Source organism: Penicillium bovifimosum (assembly GCF_028826915.1).
Source record: "Penicillium bovifimosum strain IBT 22155 chromosome Unknown utg000006l_segment0_segment0, whole genome shotgun sequence".
In the NCBI taxonomy this organism is placed as follows: domain Eukaryota; kingdom Fungi; phylum Ascomycota; class Eurotiomycetes; order Eurotiales; family Aspergillaceae; genus Penicillium; species Penicillium bovifimosum.
The window spans coordinates 1,463,124-1,485,203 of NW_026622715.1; the positions used below are offsets into that span (position 1 = coordinate 1,463,124).

The 22,080-nt window shown below is 50.7% G+C and overlaps 9 protein-coding genes across 9 annotated transcripts; 6 read left to right on the top strand and 3 right to left on the bottom strand.

Moving 5' to 3' along the window:
- Positions 1-12: 12 nt before the first annotated feature.
- N7515_008205 (uncharacterized protein) lies at positions 13-290 on the top strand (the record flags this gene model as incomplete). The annotated part of the gene is made up of 2 exons (XM_056668949.1): positions 13-195; positions 276-290. The coding sequence occupies 2 exons, from the start codon at positions 13-15 to the stop codon at positions 288-290; spliced, it is 198 nt and encodes a 65-aa protein (XP_056518779.1).
- Positions 291-4,012: 3,722 nt separating this feature from the next.
- On the top strand, positions 4,013-5,381 carry N7515_008206 (LysM peptidoglycan-binding domain-containing protein; the record flags this gene model as incomplete). Its single annotated transcript, XM_056668950.1, has 3 exons — positions 4,013-4,030; positions 4,119-4,285; positions 4,355-5,381. The coding sequence occupies 3 exons, from the start codon at positions 4,013-4,015 to the stop codon at positions 5,379-5,381; spliced, it is 1,212 nt and encodes a 403-aa protein (XP_056518780.1).
- Positions 5,382-8,600: 3,219 nt separating this feature from the next.
- On the bottom strand, positions 8,601-10,457 carry N7515_008207 (Amino acid/polyamine transporter I; the record flags this gene model as incomplete). Its single annotated transcript, XM_056668951.1, has 6 exons — positions 8,601-9,062; positions 9,134-9,471; positions 9,524-9,898; positions 9,953-10,149; positions 10,206-10,276; positions 10,326-10,457. The coding sequence occupies 6 exons, from the start codon at positions 10,455-10,457 to the stop codon at positions 8,601-8,603; spliced, it is 1,575 nt and encodes a 524-aa protein (XP_056518781.1).
- Positions 10,458-10,891: 434 nt separating this feature from the next.
- On the top strand, positions 10,892-12,140 carry N7515_008208 (uncharacterized protein; the record flags this gene model as incomplete). The annotated part of the gene is given in 5 exon segments (XM_056668952.1): positions 10,892-11,083; positions 11,132-11,236; positions 11,287-11,560; positions 11,579-11,654; positions 11,717-12,140. 5 exon segments carry the CDS (start codon positions 10,892-10,894, stop codon positions 12,138-12,140), a joined length of 1,071 nt encoding a protein of 356 aa, XP_056518782.1.
- A 579-nt stretch (positions 12,141-12,719) lies between these two features.
- Positions 12,720-14,093, top strand: N7515_008209 (Transferase; the record flags this gene model as incomplete). The annotated part of the gene is made up of 1 exon (XM_056668953.1): positions 12,720-14,093. The coding sequence occupies one exon, from the start codon at positions 12,720-12,722 to the stop codon at positions 14,091-14,093; it is 1,374 nt and encodes a 457-aa protein (XP_056518783.1).
- Positions 14,094-14,395: 302 nt separating this feature from the next.
- On the top strand, positions 14,396-17,728 carry ams1 (alpha-mannosidase; the record flags this gene model as incomplete). The annotated part of the gene is made up of 2 exons (XM_056668954.1): positions 14,396-17,046; positions 17,101-17,728. The coding sequence occupies 2 exons, from the start codon at positions 14,396-14,398 to the stop codon at positions 17,726-17,728; spliced, it is 3,279 nt and encodes a 1,092-aa protein (XP_056518784.1).
- A 394-nt stretch (positions 17,729-18,122) lies between these two features.
- N7515_008211 (chromatin modification-related protein EAF6/MEAF6) lies at positions 18,123-19,056 on the bottom strand (the record flags this gene model as incomplete). Its single annotated transcript, XM_056668955.1, has 3 exons — positions 18,123-18,389; positions 18,457-18,681; positions 18,865-19,056. 3 exons carry the CDS (start codon positions 19,054-19,056, stop codon positions 18,123-18,125), a joined length of 684 nt encoding a protein of 227 aa, XP_056518785.1.
- A 333-nt stretch (positions 19,057-19,389) lies between these two features.
- On the top strand, positions 19,390-20,269 carry N7515_008212 (low-affinity Cu transporter; the record flags this gene model as incomplete). The annotated part of the gene is made up of 4 exons (XM_056668956.1): positions 19,390-19,488; positions 19,561-19,765; positions 19,918-20,095; positions 20,152-20,269. The coding sequence occupies 4 exons, from the start codon at positions 19,390-19,392 to the stop codon at positions 20,267-20,269; spliced, it is 600 nt and encodes a 199-aa protein (XP_056518786.1).
- A 187-nt stretch (positions 20,270-20,456) lies between these two features.
- On the bottom strand, positions 20,457-22,071 carry N7515_008213 (putative F-box and JmjC domain protein; the record flags this gene model as incomplete). Its single annotated transcript, XM_056668957.1, has 2 exons — positions 20,457-21,648; positions 21,785-22,071. The coding sequence occupies 2 exons, from the start codon at positions 22,069-22,071 to the stop codon at positions 20,457-20,459; spliced, it is 1,479 nt and encodes a 492-aa protein (XP_056518787.1).
- Between the last annotated feature and the right edge of the window lie 9 nt (positions 22,072-22,080).

Here is a 22,080-nt window from a genome sequence, read left to right on the forward strand (position 1 = left end):
GAGCCTACCGCGATGAGTATAGCAGACCGCACGGATCCAGGCCGGGATCCTGTGCAGGCCGCGGAACTGGTGAAGATAGGGGGCGAACACCCCGAGTATCAGGCCCAAATACAGGCCGAGGTCCTGTGGCTGTTCGCCGCCCTGGCCGCCTTGAAGTTGATAGTACACGTGTTGCCCGACAAACGAGTACAATTGGTAAGTCAATTGCTCTATATATCCTTACTACGGGTACGAGTATCAACTGCCCGGAATCTGCTGACGGATTATTTATTTAGGCGGCGGTTGAATGAATACCGGCCCCGGACCCCGGTGGCAGCACCGGGCAGCGGCCCCTACCGATACCAATCCCGGCCCCACTAGCAGCGGGACTGGGTAGTCAAGGTACGTACACCTCCATGAGAACGTGTAAAACCCTACTTACTCGATTCCAACCTGAAGATCTGTCGTTGGCGGGTTGAATGCTAACTAAAATGAATACAGATCCGCGATCAATGCCGTAGGTCGGCTTGGTCTTCTGAGCACCGGCGCAAGGGGAGGGGGGCGGTGGTTGTGTTTTGTCTATACCTATTGTTCCTATGTTTATTCGTCCTGGGCCGGAATCGACGATATTTCCATTTTTCCATCTGGTGCTCATTTTGATATAAGTCCGCTATGCAACGCCACTTATGAAAGACACAAGCATACAAGCTGCATTGACTATACAGTGAAGATCGCAAATGATACAAAACTCCCACAAACGATGTAGAACCTCCTTCTAAATGTCGTCGACTAACGCAGAAAAAGCCTCAATCTTGATGCGGCGATGCCAGACGCGCCCGCTCACTCAGAAATGCATCTTCCTTTGGAAGACGCTGGTAAACTGGTAGCCGCCAGCCACGGAGGACCAAGTATCCAGCAACGACAGCGGCGAAGAAACCAAGCAACAAGACGAACGAGAAGAAAGCACTAATATTGTGAATCGCGTTGTAGGCATGGTCAAGGATCTGAATCGTCTTCTGCCAGCGTCGTCGGCCATTTTATCTCCCGCGTCGGGTAGACAATCGACGGGTCGATAGGCAGGTTCGAAGAATCGAACTTCCCCTTGTAGCCTACGGAGGCTTTAGTTATCCTAGTCTGACAGGTATGCATATATTTAGTGCTATCGGCCTCAAAGAAGTTATTGCATTGGATTGGATCCACATTCACTAGGAACTCAACCGTTTTCTCGGCACAGATCTTGGTTTCTTGGCGATCTAGCGTTTGATAGACGTGTACGGAGTACGGAGTAGTAGTAAGTGTATCTTATGCGGAATGCCGATATCTCCTCTCACATGTACATACGTGTCGGATTGCAATAGAGTTTTCAACATGAGCGCTGCAAGTTAGGTCGATGGCAAATGCATAATTCGAGAGCAATACAAACTGGCCCTGGGGAACCTGGGGAATGGCACAACATTCACCCCCCGGTCACTTAGCTACACGGCCATCCCCCTGACAATCTGTCAATCACTGAAAATACAGGATCGTGATGCTCAGGGGGATTCTCAGGGGCTGAATTTTAAGAAAAAGGTTCGGGGCTGATCATCTGGTTGAAAGACGAAGTCTGAGGTGGCGAGTGTTGATCGCCGTCTTTGCGGGGTTTTTTGCCGATGCGCCATATTGATTTCGGCTGGGTCAACGGGTAGGACTTTGAGGAACATGGGATTCATGGGGAAATCACTCTACGTATTCATTTCCGCATATCAGGCACCTGCCGGAATTATTGGAATAAATTGAGCCAATCTTAAAGTCTCGTATTGGTGCATCTGGTATCTTGAATCACTCGTCTCGGCCATCTCCGATTAATCCGAGGTCTCTGGATTTGTCTCGCTCATGTTTGCGATTTTTAAGAACCAGGCTACATCGTACACGAAGGTGTATCAACTTGCCAAAGCCTTCTCGTGGAGGTTTGAGCGCAGAGTAGTTAGTTGCGTGTTCAACAGCCTAGCTGGAGATCCGGCCGCCTCAGCTGGCACGACAGAGGTCGAGCGTGCCTCAGCCTCAGCATCAGCCACTCTGATTGAACCCAGCATACTCCGTCCTCCGTACTATCAGGCAGATCTTTCAATAATTTGGAGCACATCAAAATAAAATGTTGATCGGACAGAAATTAAAATTGCTTGCGAGTGACAGCAATGATGTAGTTGTCCAACAGTGTCGGGATGCCAGCTGTGGTGTCCAGGTCTTGGCATGGAGATGAAGAAGGCGGGGACAAGCTGGCACACAAACCGGAGATTAACTGTCGATGTTTGTCGGTAAAGTGCAGCCAGATACTAAATGTAAGTACTAATTGAATGAATGCAAGTCGCCCTTGATTTCGGGCATACGCCAATATTGGAGGCATTATTGCTGGTCTTTGGGAGATCTACCTGGCCAGCACACTTAGGCCAGCACACTTGGCATCACATCTGGACCCTTGATATGTCAACAAGCTCTAATCCGAGGTAATTTTATACAAACTGGATGTGTTTACAATCCGGCCATTAGACAGGTAGCACAAAGCGATCGTGGATTGCTGGTGGCTGGCCCTATGCCCTGCCCGAGCCTTCCGCGGTAGTTTCAATCCCTTGATCAGTCTCATGCTTCCGGTGGATCCTTTATCACATAGATCAGCCTCGGAACTCCGAAGCTGCATTGGAGATGAAGGCTGGACATCTTGCACGATCTGAGTTAGGATGGTCTCACTGGTAGTTGTGACTTCGTTCAAGTTGACAGTGAAAGAGATCTTCCAGGTTGACTCCTTTTGTAGTTAGTCCCGGGGAGGTACGCGTTATGTGCAATAGACGGAAGTTAGGTTCTTTTACCGGTGAGCCGATCGTAAAAGCCAAGTGACAATGGGCTCCACATCAGGTTCTCTTAGGATGACATCGTGATTCGTGTTCATGCCTCACAGTCTGACTCGTATTTTGCAGTATTGAATGCGGCCATTGCAAGCGACTGTAGAAAGTGAAGGTGATTAGCATCAGATGCAGGTAATCTAGTACGACTATGTATAGACACTCAATAGGGCTATTGAATATTTTCGACAGAAGTCAAAAGAAAGGAGGACTGGCAGTCTTTGTTAGAAGGAGACCACATGGCAGACCAGGTACACGTTACAAAGAATCGTTGCCTGAATGATGCCTGGGATACGCGGCTACAATCAGCCACCAGCGCCTCGTCGGATATTCGACCTCTCGATGCAACGCTACATATTACCTCGCTTCTTTGTTGTGGATTTCGTTTGAATCAAAGTCGTAGGGTTCCACATGCCTAATTCTGAGCCAATTCACCGTGCACAGTCTCCAGACACAGCAGCCCCCAATGCATGATAGAAATTATGAGGTGCGGAATTGCTGGATGCACGTATACCCGTCACAAGGAAATAAAACCATACTCCGTAGTACAGGCGCACAAAAGTATCGTTCAGGTACCAGGGGGAACTTTTCAGGAACACAGCCAACCGGAACCTAATGCCTAACGTCCATCATCAAGCAGCCACCGGGAAGGGCCAAAAAGAGGAGCAAAAGCACCAAGTTTGCCCTCGGAGTTCCACATGGATGATCCCAGGCCCCCACATAAGCCAATCATCAGCCTACGGACTGGGGGATGAACGCCCGCTCGACTCAGGGGACCAACGGGGTTCGTGCACAGGGAGTTGACGCTACATCTGAAACACACCAATCGCTCCCTAACCAGCCGACTGGGTCCCCTCTCGTATGATGTTTCAACCCTTACAGAATAATACGCTACTGCGCAGGGCCTTCAGCCCGTCGCTGGACCACTTTTACAGCCACTTTGAACTCAATTAAACTTTCGGGCGGGCCTCGATGGATCATCTTACCGAACGAGAAAGGAAGGGTAAAGGGCACACAGCTATCTCGGGGAAGTACATATACGTTAGTCCCCGTCTCCTCTTTTCTTTCTCTCTTCGTGCAAGCAGGGCTTCTTCCACAGTTCTTTATCCTTTTTCTTGTCGCTTCGCTTTCGTCGCCCTCATTCCCTCTATCACAAAATGTTCTTTCCTTCATTGGTATGTCTATACTTCACATGAACCAGTGGTCGAGTTCGGCCTGGTCCACATCTCCACTCTCAACCAGCAATTGCTGACCTTGCACTAGATTCTGGCTGCTGGCAGCCTGGCGACTCTCATTCAAGCCATTCCTCATGGCGCGACCCATCGCTCTTTGCACCGTCGCGCCGCTGCTACCTATGCTGTCATGGGTGGTAATGGTGATATCTCTGACGGATGGCCCTCCATGGCCCAATGGGCGGAATATGAGACTCTGTGAGTGAACCAATCAAAACGGACAGAAGAGAAATTTCAAGATTTAGGGCTAATGAACCTTCCGTACAGCTGGAGTCTTAACAAGATCCTCATTGCTGCATCTTGTGATAACTCTGACGACGAAACAAGCGACATCGATTCCAGCATCAAATCAGTTGCCAGCCAGACTGGCGTCGATCCCCGATTCATCCTTGCAATTGTCATGCAAGAAAGCAAGGGCTGCGTCCGCGTCCACACCACCAACAACGGTGTCCAGAACACTGGTCTCATGCAGAGCCACGCCGGCGAGGGCTCCTGCAACAAGGACGGCAGCCAAACAACCCCTTGCCCCTCCTCTATGATCAAGCAGATGATCGAAGATGGCACCGCAGGAACCCCCCAGGGAGACGGTCTCAAGCAGTGCTTAGCGACCCAGAGTGGTTCCGACGCGACCAAGTACTACAAGGCCGCCCGCACCTACAACTCCGGCTCCATCGACCCATCCGGCAACCTCGGCGCAGGTGGCGCCACTCACTGCTACGCCTCCGACATCGCCAACCGCCTCCGCGGCTGGGCTGGTGATGTGACCGAGTGTCTCGAAGGTACCATTGGAAGCATCACTAAGGGGCTGGCGTCCCTCGGTGGCAGCGCCTCCGCGGATGACTCGAGCGATGACTCGAGCGATGAGTCCAGCTCCTCTTCCACCACGACCGCTGCTGCGCAGGTCACCGAGCCTGCCGAGCCTGTTCACTCTACCCAGACCCTCCAGCCAGTTCATACGACCGAGACCGTCCCGCCAGTTCAGACATCCTCTGCCCCCAACTGGGCGCCCGATGTGAACATGGCCGCTAAGGCCGCCCCCACCCCGTCCTGGACAACCAAGTCTGCACCCGCCGCGACAACCGCAGCAACAACTGCCGGTTCATCCTCGGCTCCTCTCTACCCCGACGCTAGCCCGTCGTGCAGGGAATATTACACCGTTTTGGATGGTGATTTCTGCAACAAGTTGACGAAGACTGTTGGAATTACCTTCCCTGATCTCCGTAGCTTGAACAGCGGCTTGGACGAGAAGTGCACGAATTTGTGGCTTGGTTACCAGTACTGTATCAAGGCTTAGATCGAGCCTTTGATTGATACGTCTTTTGGATCTCTTTTATCTTTCTCTTCTCTCTTTAAGGCGGTGCCTTCTTTGTACATAGCATGAGCTTGCTCTGCCAAAAATGATTGTGGCTGATGCTGGCACCCTCACACGATCTTTACGATGAATGACACCAGCGAGCTTTTCTTCAAATGTTTTGTTGAACTTCTTCGCTATTGTAGTGTATGTGTAGGTGTGTACATGGACTCTACCCCTGAGTTTCAACTATTGCGGTAGCCTAGAGCTTGTCTGCAACCTAATCTCCACCAACGTTCTCCACACCACTGAGACGGTTCGTGCCCCTGTTTCAGCTATTATTCTAGCTCCTTATCACGAAGCGGAGTCGATCCCTGTCCTTCTACGGAAGCTCGATAAATGTCTCCGGCGGTTTAACCCATCTCTTAAGCTGTCATCCGGCCGCTAGGTAGGCAGACCGAATATGTCCATCCCGACTGACGTTACCATGACAGTTGGTACTTGGTAATCAATGCACTGTCCCCTATTCGATTCCTATCCCGCGTGGATGTTTGAGGCTCACATCAACGTGGAGTGTAGCTCGATCAAAGCTTCAAATACGTTCACAAATATGTTTTGAGGCTGTTGTAGCCTCTTGACCACGCTATCTAGTGAAATGGGAACAGGCTGAAGAGCGCCATTATTTGTATGCATGTCCAAAGAACAGCCTACAAGTGGCGAATTGCGCCACTGGAAGCTCAAATTCCATGCCGACGTGAACTAGTCCATTCGGGAGATTTGCATTCATCCAGAGTGCAAAATGCCGGGCAATGTTCTATCTGTGAAGGACTGAGGTCAAACTTGATTCAATTCGGCTAGGCCAGATGCAATCTATTGCAGGGAGCGGTGCAAAGCGTGCAAACAAGTATTGAGTCACGTGGTGCACGTGACCCTAATCCGGCACCGCCGCACGGCCCGCACCGGCACTACTCCCCAGTTGGCAGTTACACTTCGACAAACCTGTCTGGATAGAAGAACTCGGATACCATGATCTCTTGTTATTAGTCGTGCCATAGCATTATAGCAACATTCCTCTGGTGTTTATATACTGTATACATTAATAAGGAATAGGTTGAAGACGTCACCTGGTAATTAGTTCGAGGGGATTCGACCTGTTGAGGCGGTATCGCGCTGTTCTATCAATCAATCCCGCCCTGTCCCCAAAATGGACGTGGGAATAGCTTCGATCCCCATTGCTATGGAAGGCGGTGACCGAAGACGCGTGACTAAAGGCTCGTGACCGATCGTCTCATCTCTTTCAAAGCTATTTAACTCTCTGTCCTGGTGCCTCTTCTCCTTTCATTCTTCACCTTTCCAACCATCGTTGTTCATCACTTTGGCCATCCTTTCTCGCATTTTATCGTTTGTTTTATCTTCCTTGACATTATCCATCTCGTGCTTCCCTTTACAAGAAGGTTGGAAGCACGCGCCACGCAACCAAACTCGCTGCATCTATCCAACATATCTGCCTTTGCCCAAGTTGGGATCCTGAACAATGGCCTCGATGGAACCGACGGAAATTCATCTCTCCATCTCTCTGGCTCTGTGGTCAGGCATTGTCTGCGTCGAATACCTTGACTGCTATCAGACTAACCCCCCGAAGTCGATTTGGACATTTGCTTCAGTTATATCTCCACTTCTCGAATACGCATTCACGTGTTGGCACTGAGCAGCGGCCCAGACAGGTACTTGAGGGCCTCGTAAGTGGGTTTGCGTCTTACTATGTCTGTTCCTTCGCGAAACAGGATAGATTGGGGTCACCACTCACCCGACCCACAACATTCGGCTCGATCTATCCTGTTTCGCGAAGGAACAGAGTAACATGCAAGCCCACTTCCGAGGTCATCAAGTACCTGTCTGGCCCGCTTCCAACACGTAAATTCGTATTTATGCAGTGAAGATATAGCTGAACCAAATGTTCATATCGACTTCAGGGAGTTAATCTGATAGTAGTCATGTTATTGACCCAGACACTGCCTGACCAGAGCCAGAGAGATGAACTTCCACTGGTTCGAGACCGTTGTTCACGATCCCAACTTAGGCACCGGGTTCAATACTACGGGGCGTCCTATGGCGTGCCAAGTATGGCTTTTACGTCTTTGGTAACTCGCATTGTAGGGAGAAAAGCGAGTTCTTCAGTGAAGTCGTTAAAGTGATGTCCGCTGACAGGCCATATTGCAGACTTGGGCATGGGCTTCCTCTGCATTGCAAGAGACATGACCCCGACACCCCGGACGCGATCACCTCGAATTGGGACATATTAAACACGGTGCGAAAGTCTGGGAACAACTTCGTCTCTAACTGAGAGGACCATCTGTTCTGCCATAGGTGCATCCTCGACCATTTGATTTGCGCTTTCGGCTTAGCTGCTGGGCGTTGACGAATTGTGTCCTCTACTTGGTCGCTTATCCTTCTATTTGCCGAGCCCCTGGATAAAAATTTGGGTTGATTGTCGGGCCTGGGAGGATGACAAGAGCCAGCCGATTGGCCATATCGATCCATGCTTCCCACGGTGTTTATAGGTATTTCCTGCATTGGGTTCATTATAAATCAAAGTACCTATTCAAGCTCACATCAACATGGAGTGATATGGGTAAAGCGAGTACTTTGATTTATAAAGAAGCCAATGGAGCAAATTCCCATAAACACCATGGAAAGCATGGATCCATATGGCCAGTCAGCTGGATCTTGTCATTCTCCGAGGCCCGACAATCAACCCAAATTTTGATCCAGGTGCTCGGCAAATAGAAGAATAGAGAACCAAGTAGTGTGTCCCTCTTGAGGAGTGAACCAACCTTGCAAAATTCATACATTAAGCCATAGAATTAAACACCAGATCAGACACGGCACATGTCGCTGTGGGATTATTGGGGCAATTCGGACTTTTCGGAGGTATAGAATCTTGCCAGTTGGCGGAAGGCTCGCTGGCCAGTTGGCGATAAGCTCACCAGTTGACGGGAGGCTCGCCAGTTGACAGCAGTTTCACCAGTTGACGGGACCTCTACGCGTTATACTGAACCATGCAATTTCCGATTGTCGCTTATGTTCAGGATACGAGTTGAATGGGGTTGGACTCGTAGATTCATTATACAGAGGGAAGTAGGCTAGATTGTATGAATCTCTAGTCTCTGTGAATTGCGAATGAGTAGTACTTCGATTTGAAAAAGCAAAACAGAACAAACATCACTTTAATTGAAGTTCCCCTCCTTCCACAGCCAACCGAACAACCTCCTTATTCAACCCTTCCCATCGATGCTTTCCCTTGATGAGCCAATAAACAAAGGCAAACAGAGTACTCACTCCAAATATAGGCGCTGCATAATTCATGTTCTCTCCAGTCACCGGCAACGCAGACGGAAACGCCAACCACACCGTCACCCAGGCAGTGTAGACCAGGGCGAAAACATTGACCGGAAGACCCCAGACACCCATATTCCAGTCCCCCAGAGTCGCCGCATTCTTCTGCAGTCTGTTATGCACCATACAGCCAATGGCAATAAAATATGACACAAACAGGCCAATCGATCCCAGTGCCACGAACGCTCCAAATGCCGCTCCATCCGCAATGTTCAGGCACGCCAGAACCATGACAATGAGGACAGGAAGCCACACAGCGCGTATAGGGACATTATGTCGACGGTCAATCTGCCGTTTCTGTCAGCGAAGCCCCTCTGCGTCATATTTGTTACACAGTCACGGGTGCTTGTGGAACCTACATAAGCAAACCACCGAGGCAATGCTCCGTCACGAGCCCACGCCCAGGTCAATCGTGAAACAGACGCGATACTCGCCAGATTGACCGAAAGTGAGATGATGAGTAACCCGCTCACCATGGCGGTTGCGGCTTTCACGGACCCGGTTGCTTGTTGGCAGATCTCGATTATCGGGAATCGGGCTTTCTGGGCTTGCTCCACCGAGCCCATTGTGAAAAGCATGCAGATTACCATTGCATATGCTAGAATGCCGTTCGTGACAACCGTGTAGAATATGGAGCGGGGCACGGCTTGCTTTGCTCGTCTTACTTCCTCGCTCATGTGTACTGCGCCATCAAAGCCTTTGATCTTTAGTTAGATGGTTGCTTCTTGGGGGTGAGGGTCGGCGCTTACCAACAAAACCCCAGACCGGAGTGAGCAGTCCAATATTCCATGCGGGGAACTTTGCCCATCCCGAGGAGCTCTCCGTGTATGAGAAGACGAATTCGGGCTTGTGGCGGGTTCCCAATGTGGTGAAGACAACCAGAAAAACGATCAGGAGGCATATGTGCAGTATACCCGCCAGCATCTCGATCCATGGAATTAGCCAAAATGTGTACATATTCATCAAGGATTCTACGACGAGCATGCCGATGATAATCAGGGTTATGTGCCATGACTCTGGCTCGTACTCTGGGTAGTTCGCACTCGCCAGGCCTTGAATCATTGTGGCAGTGGTGTTGGCGACTCCTGCCAGGACGGAAATCCATGCGAACCAGGTCACCCAGCCTGTGGGATTGATGTTAGTATTGAATTGAACATCCCTCGGGAAGAGACACACACCCTGCATCCAAGTGATAAATTTCTTCTGACTCGGCGGTGCCAGGTAATTTGTCCAGTGATACTGGGCCCCAGCAATTGGCTGCATTGACGCCATTTCAGCTAGTGAGGCCGATTGGGCCATTGCACCAAATACAACGATCACAATGCCCCATGCTAACGCTTCTGGGCCTCCATTCGAGAGTACTGTGCTCAGGTTCCTGTGCGGATATTGCGTCGTCAGTGTAAATTGCCAATCAAGGGACGATCATCATACAAAGCCTGGGTTTCCCAACTTGACAGATAGGTGAGTGAGAAGAAGAAGATCTGCGTGAAGTTGAAAAGTCGCTTTACTCCCTGTTAGCTGAGAAGTCCGCATTGATTGAGCAATTCATACCTTGGGCGAAGCCTCTTGTTCCTTCGAACTATCTTTAATCGGAGGCTCAAAGGAAATTGCAACTCCGTCCAAGTCGCCGTTGCCAATGCGTACATTGCCTCTTTTCAGAGGATGCATCTCATATCGTTCCATTGTTACGAAAAGCACAGCAGGCAGTTGATGATGAGAATTCACAGATGGAATAAGAACAAGACACGACGGGAGATCGGAGAAAAGAAAAAGCAAAATTGGCCCGGTGGCCATAACCGAAAATCAACAAGGATGATGCAAGATCGATGTGTAACGTTGGGTTGTCATTGTCCTGCCTAGGGTTGTTTTATGTTGTCTACTTTGGAGATGGGGCTGGAGAGTGCACAGTCGTGGAACCCTAAACTGATCAGTGGACAAGAGACGAGAATCATCATGTCCGTGTACCGTTTCTACGATTGGAGATTCAAGTGAAGACTTGAGTTACTCTATCAGGGCAGTGTTGGGTTCTGCATATATCAGGTTATGTCTCTACGATCCATCCATGGCATAATTATGGTTGCTATCAACTGCATCGGTGAGAGCTTCTTTTGACAGCCATGCAATCCAGTATAGATCTACTTCTTCCGCCACTCTTCCCTGTTACCGACGATGATCATGGTGCTTGGGTTATTACCGTCAGCACTATTTTACTTTTTATCACTGTCCTTGCAACGACAGTAACGTTAATATCTCGGATTCGCGTTCTACGGAAGATCTCCTGGAGCGACTGTATTGTACTCTTCAGTTGTGTAAGTGACTCGTTCTTCACTCCGTCCCATTCTCTAATCACCATGTAGATTCTATTCATTCCACAGTCCGTCTGCATTAATATAGCAAGCTCCCATGGTATCGGGAAACACCGAAATGCCCTAAATGATACCTCATTCGAAATATACAGCAAGGTCAGTGAGATAGCTCCCCCATTGAAGACCGTATCCTAAGAAATCCCAAGGCACTATACGCTAGCCAACTCCTCGCCATCCTCGTTCTGGGATGCTCCAAGGCCGCCGTCGTGCTTCTAGTACTATCCTTACAACCATTCGAGAGAATCACCATCGCATGCAAGGTTGCCCTCTGCCTAATCGGGACATGGAGCTTGACCGCCTTTATAGCACTCAGCACACAATGCAATCAGCCACGACCATGGGACTTCAGACCAGATCGCTGCATCAACCAAGAAGCTTTGTACATCACATTAGGCGGCATTCATATGATATTAGACTTGGGTATAATCGGGCTGCCAGTCTCCCTACTACATCAAGTCCAGATAATACAGTGGAAGCGGCATCAAATCTCTGCACTTTTTGCGATGCGTATACTGTGGGTGAACTCTCCTAATTATCAACTCTCTAGAAAGCAAAGTCTCGTCTAACCATGAGCAGCGTTCTGGCGCTCACCATTGCCGGCCTACGCTCCGTCCGGCCCTTATTCCATTCTATACCACTAGATCAACCGTGGAATGCTCTCATGCCCGCAATCTGGCTGCAGCTGATCTTGAGTTCCTCGATTATCTGTACATGCATCCCGACCCTCAAGCGCGTGCTGGTCGATCTTCAGACTGGTATGATGGCTGGAACAATATCTGTATTCCTTGAGCAGTCTGTCTCCGGTCATAACAGCCAGGAAAATTCTTCGCCATCCAAGGAAAAGGACTCGGTTGGGCAGAAATCCGGATCGGGATTGGCATCCCAGTATCGTGTTCGAAGAGATTCACTTGATGCTGAGCTCATGGGCAGCTATTCGACCATGCGCGACACCGTTATCGAGCGGGATATCTACCTCGGGGTTCGGAATGGACACCCTTAGTCTTTGAACTAAGGGTTTATCTTCGAAGTACTATGAGAGCGGTAGATGATGTACCTTATTCTCACCTGATGGATCAACGTCAACGGTTGGATGAAGGTTATTATAGGAGATATCGATGTTAGATTAAGGCCTATCCCGTCCTTGAATGATCTAGAGTACGCTCGATGGCATGCCCGGGCTAGGTGCCCGTTAATTGTAGGTTGTTTCAGGTTTGGCAGCAGTCCATGACCTGATCGTTGAGAATTGCGTTGTTCTTCAGAGGCTTAACCTGTTATATATCGCCGCCCGGCAGACTCTAGACACGTCACACCCGCGGGCACCTACGACAGGTATGAAGCATCCATTTGCCGGTCATCCCTAGATAATACCCGCTCCTGGCCTGGGAGGCTCGAACTAAAGCGACCTATGACACAATGGATCCTCAGTATGATTTACAGTGAGCAATTCTGACTCACGATGACCCGTGGTTGGCAGGTGGGGCAACGACGGATGCATCCACTCGAGCCACGAGGAACCGAAGAGTTTAAAAGGAACTTCAGGTAGCTGCCAAACTGACCTGTTGATGTTTCAACATTTCCAATGGCAGACAACGATGTACTCGATATCCTGGGCCAAACCCCAGGCCTTTACAAGCTGTACACCCAAATTTCCTCAATCTACCCCGTCTCCGAGCCCTCGTGCCATGACAGCATCATCGATACTTTGACGAACGGCCTCGACCGATTGGCAAAATGTTTCCCGTGGCTTACTGGCCATGTTGTTAATGAGGGCGCAGGGGAAGGTAACACGGGCATCTTCAGAATCATCCCTCTCGACAAAATCCAGCTCGTGGTGAAAGACCTACGAAATGACCCCTCCGCGCCGACGATGGAAAGTCTGCGCCATGCCAAGTACCCGTTCACAATGCTCGACGAGAAAATGATTGCGCCTTGCACAACTCTCAATCTACCCGGCAATCCGCCAAGCATCGCGACCGAGTCGGCATTGGTCTTCTGTGTCCAGGCAAATTTTATCGAGGGCGGTCTGATCCTCACAATCGTCACTCAGCATAATGTCATGGACCTGACTGGTCAAGATTCTATTACTAGGCTATTGTCCAAGGCTTGCCACAATGAGCCCTTCACAAGCGAGGAGCTCGCAGTTGGAAACATGAACCGGAGTCGGATCATTCCTCTATTAAATGAGTCGTATACACCGGGCCCTGAGCTCACTCACCAGACTGTGAAACCAAAGCCAGTCGATGACGCTGGTTCAGAGCGCGCGGTACCCCCGAAGTCTACTTGGGCTTACGTTGAGTTTTCTGCTGCCCAGCTTGAGTTTCTCAAGACTCTTGCCTTGAATACATTGCCGCCCTCCACAGAATTTATCTCGACGAACGATGCGGTCAGCGCGTTTGTGTGGCAGTCCATTGCCCGAGCCCGGGCGCCTCGTCTGGAAGCGAGCTCTGAGTCAATGCTCACTCGAGCTGTTGATATGAGACAGCGCTTGGGAGTTCATAAAGACTATCCGGGACTGCTCCAGACTCTGACATACAACTCCGATACGATCAAGAAGCTATCAGAAGAGCCATTGGGTGTCGTTGCCGCACAACTTCGGTCCCAGCTTGATCCTGCGAAGAATGATCTCGCATTCAAGACTCGTGCCCTTGCTACGGTTATGAGTCGCTCGGCGGACAAGTCTAAGACTAGCTTCACCGCCACGGTTAATGCTTCAACGGATTTCATGCTCAGTTCGTGGTCGAGCGTCAGCTGCTATGAACTCGATTTCAATCTGGATCTAGGAAAGCCTGAAGCCGTGCGAAGGCCTTGCTTTACTCCCTTTGAGGGTTTAGGGTATTTGATGCCTCGGTCACCTGCTGGGGAAATGCCCGTTGCGATCTGTTTGAGAGATGAAGATTGGCAGCGGCTGAAAGCAGACGGGGAGTTTACACGATATGCCACGTACATTGGGTAACTTGGAAGCCTCGGAGGGATGTATATTTTCCATAATGTAACATAGAAAGATTTGATGTTGTATGTAGAATGGAGGAAAATATAACAAAGCTGATCTGTCGAGGGTAGCATCGACCGTCGATCGCCGTCTCCGCATTCCGTCATGCCTCCGCATCTGAACTCCCTCTACGCTCCCTCCTTCCTTCCTCTTTCCCCCCATCTTCTGATTTCCTCTTCTCGTTCAATATCGTTGACTTTGTTTCTGATCATAGCCGATTGTAACTATCTACCATTACCTCCCGACCAGAATAGTCGGCTGTCATCATGGGTGGGGAAGTTCCCTTTCGCCCCGCTCCCCCAGCTTTACCCCAGTTGGCTGAGCGTCCGGTCGGCCAACGTATCAAGAAGATCTACACCGATCGCCTGAACCAGTTCACATCGCACGGCCAATATGAAGGCCAAAACCTCGTTTCAAAGTATTGGGAAGCCACAAACTCAGACGAAGACCATGTCAAGCTCTCTGTTTACTCGGTTCCGGACCTGCAGCGACCGACCTTTGAAGAGGCGACCTCTCATGAGTTCAAGCCCACCCACATAGGCGCCTCTTTCGGCCCCAGTTGGTCCACACATTGGTTCCGCATTCACCTCACGGTTCCCGAAGACATGGTTAACCGAGAGCATCTGGAATTTCACTGGGACGCCAATAACGAAGGCTTGATCTGGACGGAGGATGGTCGGCCGCTGCAGGGGTTGACTGGTGGCGGAGAAAGAACCGAGTTTATCCTGCCCAGAGAGTGGTGTGATGGGAAACAACACACATTCTACATTGAGATGGCCTGCAATGGCATGTTTGGCAATGCCCCCGGTGGCGATTCGATTCAGCCGCCAAAGCCCGATAAGTACTTCACGCTTAGCACGGCGCGGATTACTGCTGTAAACCTAGCTGCCAGGGCACTTTACTATGATTTTTGGATCATCGGGGATGCTGCACGGGAGTTCCCAGGTGACTCATGGGAGTCGCACGAAGCCAATGTTGTGGCCAATTCTATGATCGATGCATTCATTGCCGGCAATGGAAGTAATGAGTCTATCCATGAAGCGCGGAAGATTGCTAGAAAGTATCTCGGCGATAAGGTGGATTCGGCTGAGGTTTATGACACAGAGACACAGCCGATCGTGTATGCCATCGGTCACTGTCATATTGATACCTGCTGGCTGTGGCCCTGGGCTGAGACTAAGCGAAAGGTAGCACGCTCGTGGTCGAATCAGTGTGATTTGATGGATCGGTATCCTGAGCATCGCTTTGCCTGTTCGCAAGCCCAGCAATTCAAGTGGCTGAAGCAGTACTACCCGTCTGTTTTTGATCGTGTGAAGCGATGGGTGAAGAAGGGCAACTTCCAGCCCATCGGTGGGAGTTGGGTCGAGCACGATACCAACATGCCAAGTGGAGAGTCGCTTGTTAGGCAATTTTTGTATGGACAACGATTCTTCGAGGCAAACTTCGGAAAGCGAAGCACAACCTTTTGGTTGCCGGATACCTTCGGCTACTCTACCCAGATCCCTCAAATATGTCGCTTGGCGGGAATGAGCCGATTCTTTACCCAGAAGCTCAGTTGGAACAACATCAACAATTTCCCTCACACTACGTTCCAGTGGGTTGCGCTTGATGGAAGCCAGGTCATGTGCCACATGGCCCCCTCAGAGACTTACACGGCTGAAGCCCATTTCGGTGATGTGAAGCGTAGTGTCACGCAACACAAGTCGCTAGACACGGACAAGTCATCACTCCTTGTATTTGGAAAAGGTGATGGAGGCGGTGGCCCGACCTTTGAGCACCTTGAGAAACTACGTCGCTGCCGTGGTCTGAGTGATAAAGTCGGCACCCTTCCTCGCGTGCAAATGGGTGAATCTGTAGATGACTTCTTTGCCAGGTTGGAGGCAAAGGTCGCTTCCGGTACTGAGTTTGCCACATGGTACGGCGAGCTTTACTTTGAGTTGCACCGAGGCACGTACACTACCCAGGCGAACAACAAGCGTAACAACCGCAAATCAGAGTTCCTGCTGCGCGAAATCGAGCTTCTAGCAACCATTGCGACTATCAATGCTTCCGATGATTCATACCAATATCCCAAAGAGGAAATTGACAAGATGTGGGAGGGCACTCTCCTTTGCCAGTTCCATGACTGTCTACCAGGTAGCTCTATCGAGATGTGCTACGATGACTCGGACAAGCTGTATGCCGAGATCTTTGAGACAGGTGCCAAGCTGCGGAAGGATGCGCTCAGTGCCTTGGGGCTCACAGGTAATGCCACGAGTGGAGACCTGATCGCTCTGAATACTATGCCGTGGCCACGATCGGAAGTTGTCTCAGTTCGCCCGGGACTATTCGCAAGTGCTGGAGCTAGATACGTTGAGGCTCACGGGGCAACCGGGGTAATGGAATGCAAACGTCTTGATTTCACAGTTGCCAATGCAGCTACGGTGGCGCAAATCAAGTCAGACATCTTCCGCCTGGAGAATGGCAAACTGAGAGTTGATGTTCAGAATGGTGTAATCACGTCCTTGTATGACGTGAAAGCCGACAGGGAGATTGTCGCGAAGGACCGCAAGGCCGGCCAACTGGTCATCTTCGACGATAAGCCTCTTTACTGGCAAGCATGGGACGTCGAGGTGTTTCATCTCGAATCACGAAAGGAGCTGCCCGCTGGAAAGACGATCATTGTGGAAGATGACCCACACCGGGTGAGCGTCATGACTGAGACAAAAATCAGCGACAAGAGTTGGATTAAAACTACAATCAGCCTATCTGCATCGACATCGGATGAATCTTCGTATGTGGAGATGGAAAGTGAGGTAGAATGGCGAGAGACCATGAAGTTCCTCAAGGTCGAGTTCCCGGTTGATATTGTCAACACCGAGGCATCCTACGAGACCCAGTATGGCATAGTCAGGCGCCCAACTCATTATAACACAAGGTATGCATTTCCAATCCATTGAGTACTACGCGCCGATACTAATATACTCCATAGCTGGGACATGGCCAAGTTCGAAGTCTGCTGCCACAAATGGGCCGATCTCTCGGAGAACGGGTATGGAGTTTCCATCCTCAACGATTCCAAATACGGCTTCGCAACATGCGGTAACCTTATGCGTCTTTCGCTACTTCGTGCCCCCAAAGCACCAGACGCCCATGCCGACATGGGTCGCCACCGCATCCGCTACGCAATCCTCCCTCACGCGGGTCCCCTCGATGCTCGGACTATCCGGGCGGGCTTCAATTTCAACAATCCACTCATTGTCGAGGAAGCTGGACCCAAGGCATCGGCTGCCAATGCTATGTTCAAATGCTTGTCTATCAAGGGTGCGCCCTCGTTGATTCTGGATGTTGTTAAGCGCGGCGAGGATGATGATGATGTTTCGTGGGATGGGAGCCCTACTCGTCCTGGAAAGAGTATTATCTTGCGTGTCTATGAGTCGCTTGGTGGTAAGGCGAGGGGAACTATTGAGTCTACCCTGCCTGTCAAGAGGGTGTTCAAGTGCAATATCCTGGAGGATGACGAACATCCTGCGCTGGATATTGTTAGGAAGGATGGTGGTTCGGCGATCGGGATTGAGTTGAGGGCGTTCGAGGTCGCTACTTTCCGACTGCAGCTGTGATTGCCACAGGGGACTGTGTTTCGCATTCGGACTTTCCATTCCGGATATTTTTATGCCCGTTATATTTATCTCCTCGTAGGGAGGTGCTCGAGCCGTATGCTTTATAGGTCTGAGATAGGGTTATTCCAGGACTGCCTAAGTCGCCTCCAGCCAATCCAAGTACACGAAACAGATCTTCCATGTTTCCAATAACGCTGTATCCTTTGTGAGTTCGTGATGTACATGATATTCCATCCATAATAATAGGTAAAAGAAAGCCCGATAAAATATTGCCAATTTCCGCTACGCCGGTAACACAACTCCTCCCAGGAGTCATGCGAGAAGAGAACCGACCCAACTCCGAAGAAGAAATGCAAGACAGAAGAATCAACGCAAAAGCAGTTCCCACGAGACCTTAATCCCTCCCATAGCTAATCTTCAACCGCTTAACCGAAGGTTTATCCTCATCCGAAAGATCCTCAGTCTGATTCTTGCCCTTCGTATTCTTCGACCCACCCGTCGCCTTCTTCTTATTTTTCGCCGCGCCATTCGAGCCCTTCATCCCAACAGAACCGGACAACGGATCCACACCCTTCATCGACATACCGTTTCCACCAGTCGTGGACGTCGGCGTTGCCGCATGCGAAGGCGTAGTTTGTACAGACGAGGGACCAGGCGAGTCCTGCAGCACATCGTTAGTCAGGAGAACCAAACTCAGCACCCAATGCGAGTATTTCAATCCAACGTACCAGCCTGTAACTCGCCGAACTCCGTGAGAAAACACGGTCTGTGTCCGCCACCTGGGCTTTCCGTCTCCCAGCCATGCTACCGCCTAGACCCAGACCCGCGGCGCCGAGACTCGACCCGCTCGCTGAGCCTTTGATGTAATTGTCGAAACCTCTGATGATGTTTCCGGCGGTTGTTTCTTCGAGGTAGGATTGTTCGAAGCGGAAGATTTGGTCTTCGAGTTGGGCCTGGAGAGAAATTTTGTGTTAGTCGCACATGTCCTGGCAATAAAGTGTATTGGACATGTCTCCGAATACTGCCAACTATAAGTGGTAACAGCTGGCGCATTGTGAAATAACAAAAAAATTCAAATGAGAGGAAACCATGTCCAATCGCGCGCCGACACAAGAGAGCGCAATACAGCAACTCACCATGCTCTTATCCATTAACCGCTTCTTCTGCAATGTATCTCTGAGCTCGCGCCGCAATTTCTCGTAATATGGTAATCCGCGATTCGTGGCATTCTGGTCTGCAGGCGCATTCGAAGCTGTGGCCGTTGCGTCTGGCGCCGCGGCGCCGGTAGTCGCGGGCGCGGCTGTCGGAGCAGGTGCTGTATCGGCCATTGCGGTAGTGCGGACTGGCACCGATATGGATATTGGGTATTGCAACAAGAAGAACGAAGTGAAATGGATGCGCGGGTCGGACGGGAGCGAGTTCGAAATGGAATTGAGGTTTGTAGTTCGATGACCGCGTTGGGAGAGTTAGAGTGACGGGCTTGGAGATCTTATCGATGTTTGTGATGTTTGCATTCCCCTCTCTTGATCCAAGCTTGGCTTGTCGTTGTCGTTTGCTTCGTACCACCCGACCGACATCTTGGTCTCTTGTCGTTCTGATACTCTTCTCTAAACTAGGGTATCCTGTGCTGTTGTTCGCCACATATTCTATTTCCGCCTAAGATGGACCACTCGATGCATATGGCTATGGGACATGGTGATATGGGGCATGGCGGTATGGACCATGGCGACATGGATATGGGCGGGCAATGCAATATGAACGTGAGATTCCACCTCCTACTTCTGCTTTAGTTGTAAGTCTCACCATGCTAATATTGAGTCTTTGGTTTGTAGATGCTGTTCAACTGGTCCTCCGAGAATCTGTGTATTATCTTTCGCAGCTGGCGCATCACAGGCCCTTTCTCCTTCCTCTTCTCTCTCGTCGCTATCGTCATCCTTACTGCAGGCTACGAGGGAGTACGATCAGTGACTCGGAAGTACGAGGCGGCCCATACACAGCGACTGGGTGCCTTTGTGGGCAGCTATGCTAATACTGGGGGTAAGTCATTCTTTCCAATGGTTCGGTACATATCAAGCATGGTACATCTCAGAACGTTGCTGGGGTATCGCGGGTTTCAAATTGGAGAAGTGATGGGAGGCTGGTATACTCTAGCTGAGCAAGCTTCTTATTGATGTCTTGGCTCTCTGCAGACAATGAGATCGCCGATCCTATCCTTCCGAACGGCCTGGTGGATGGAAGCCATCACACTGACAACCAAGGCTCACCACTGCTTGTAGGGAGGGAGAACAGGGCGGCATTGGCACGCAAGGGGAAGATTACCTTGGCGGCCTTGTATGCCATCCAGGTGTTCTATAGCTTCTTCATTATGTGAGTGTCTCTGACAAAGCCTCTGGCCATTCTGACTTGCTGACTTGGTTGTCCAGGCTCCTCTTCATGACGTATAATGGCCCGGTCATGATTGCAGTTGCGGTGGGCGCGTTCGTTGGATACCTGGCTTTCTCCGAGGGTACACCAGCCAGCAAGTCGGTTGCGTGCCATTGAAGGATTCACTTTGGATCGTCGACGTATTGGCAGATTCGATAGCACACTGGAGAATCACGAGGCGAATGAGGGGACAAACCCACTATGATAGTTTCAAACTTCCCCAGGGTAACGGCATTAATGTGTAGGTCTTCCGGTTTTATGTAATTTCGCTGCCCCATCAATGTCCCCTTAATGAAGTAATAGTTCATGGAACCTCAACATCACTCCCATCATCCCCAAAGCCAAAGCTGAACCCGCCGGCTCCGGTGTCGCCGTCGGTGGTGTCATCTGGTTTCCCGTGGACAATCTCTTCCCACTTGCGCTTCTTGCCTTCGTTCTTCCTTTGCAGTTCCTCCAAGGCTTCATCAAGAAGCTCTGGATAAGCCTCCCGTATGCCCGCCTTGAACCGCTCACATGGGTTAGCCACGTTCTTCCTGAACCCGGAGACTTGGTCAGGTTTGTTGGACAAGAAATCCAACGCAGCGGTAAGATGGCCACGGGGGATAAAGTTCTGTGTAATAGCGATAGAAGTCTCCAGGTTCACCACCAAATGCCACCAACCAGATGGGACGTGCAGGATCTCACCCTCGCGGCAAATACCCTCCATGCATCCCGGAGTTCGGCGTGCCTCCGCATGGAAGCCCAGTAGCCATTCGGCAATGCTCAGGGGAGAGGTCACTTCACTCTGATCATCTGACACATAGACACCGGGAGGCGGGGGCTGCTTCGTGCCAGACGGGAACATGATCCAATATTTCGGGCCTCGGAGAACGGCATTCCAGGCACTGGTCGCATTGGGGTCTTTGTGGAACTTGCTGCCAGAGCGCTCAGGTCCGATAATCAACCATTGGTGATCAGGGCGGTCGTCGCCCAGCACGGAGAAGAAGTCTTCCGCGAAGCATGCTGGGGGCCAGTACGATGCATCCGGTGTGGTTTCTGGAGGTCCGACAGAGAGTCCCATCTTGGAGACGAAGGAGCGATCGAAAAGGTAAAGCGGGCTTTCATCGGAGTTGTCCGCCATGTAGTCACCGTATGTGCGCATCGCCCAATCGACGGCTTCGGCGCGGAACTTGGTCTTCCCATATCGGGCGAGCAGTGACCCGACGGTCCAGTTCTTGTATGCTGGCCACGCCTTGACGGGTTCGGTCAAGATGAAAGGTCGATCAGTCCAGCTCGCTCGAAATTCTTCTGGTGACAGGTCTGGGAGCCGTGGGATCTGGTTTCGGGCGGGGATATTTGAGACATAAGGGTCGAGAGAGATGTGCGCGCAGTTGAAAGGTCGGTATAAAGAATCGGAGAAAAGCTGCGAACAGTCCACCATGGGCACCTTGGAGGCTGGAATGTTGAGATATGTTGATCGCCATGTTCCTCGCCACGTGAAGTCTTCTCTTGGGTCACTGCAGGGAGACTTAGTATGGATATCATTTTGGTTCATTGAGACAGTATTATATTATGATTAGATGCGGCGGTTCAGAGCCCATCATGACTTGGATCTACTTATATCATCTCTAGGATCTGCGGGCTGTAGCTTACCGAACAAACAGTGCCTTCCACAACTCCTCAGCCCGGGTAAATGCATAGAAAGCCTTGCATGTCCGTCCAATCCTCAACAGACTTGGCCCATCCAAGCCCTCCAACAACAACAGGATTAGTTCGTCTGGTAAATGTTGGAAGGTTCCTATGGCGTTACGGAGACTCCAGGTTGCCAACAGGGCATTTCCACTTGGCTTCACGCCTAGTGGGTGCGACGGGATAGCCTCATGTGCAGCCTCTATATCCGGCGGTGGAGGATGACTCGGCAACGAGGTGATGTCAGGCATGATTTGAGG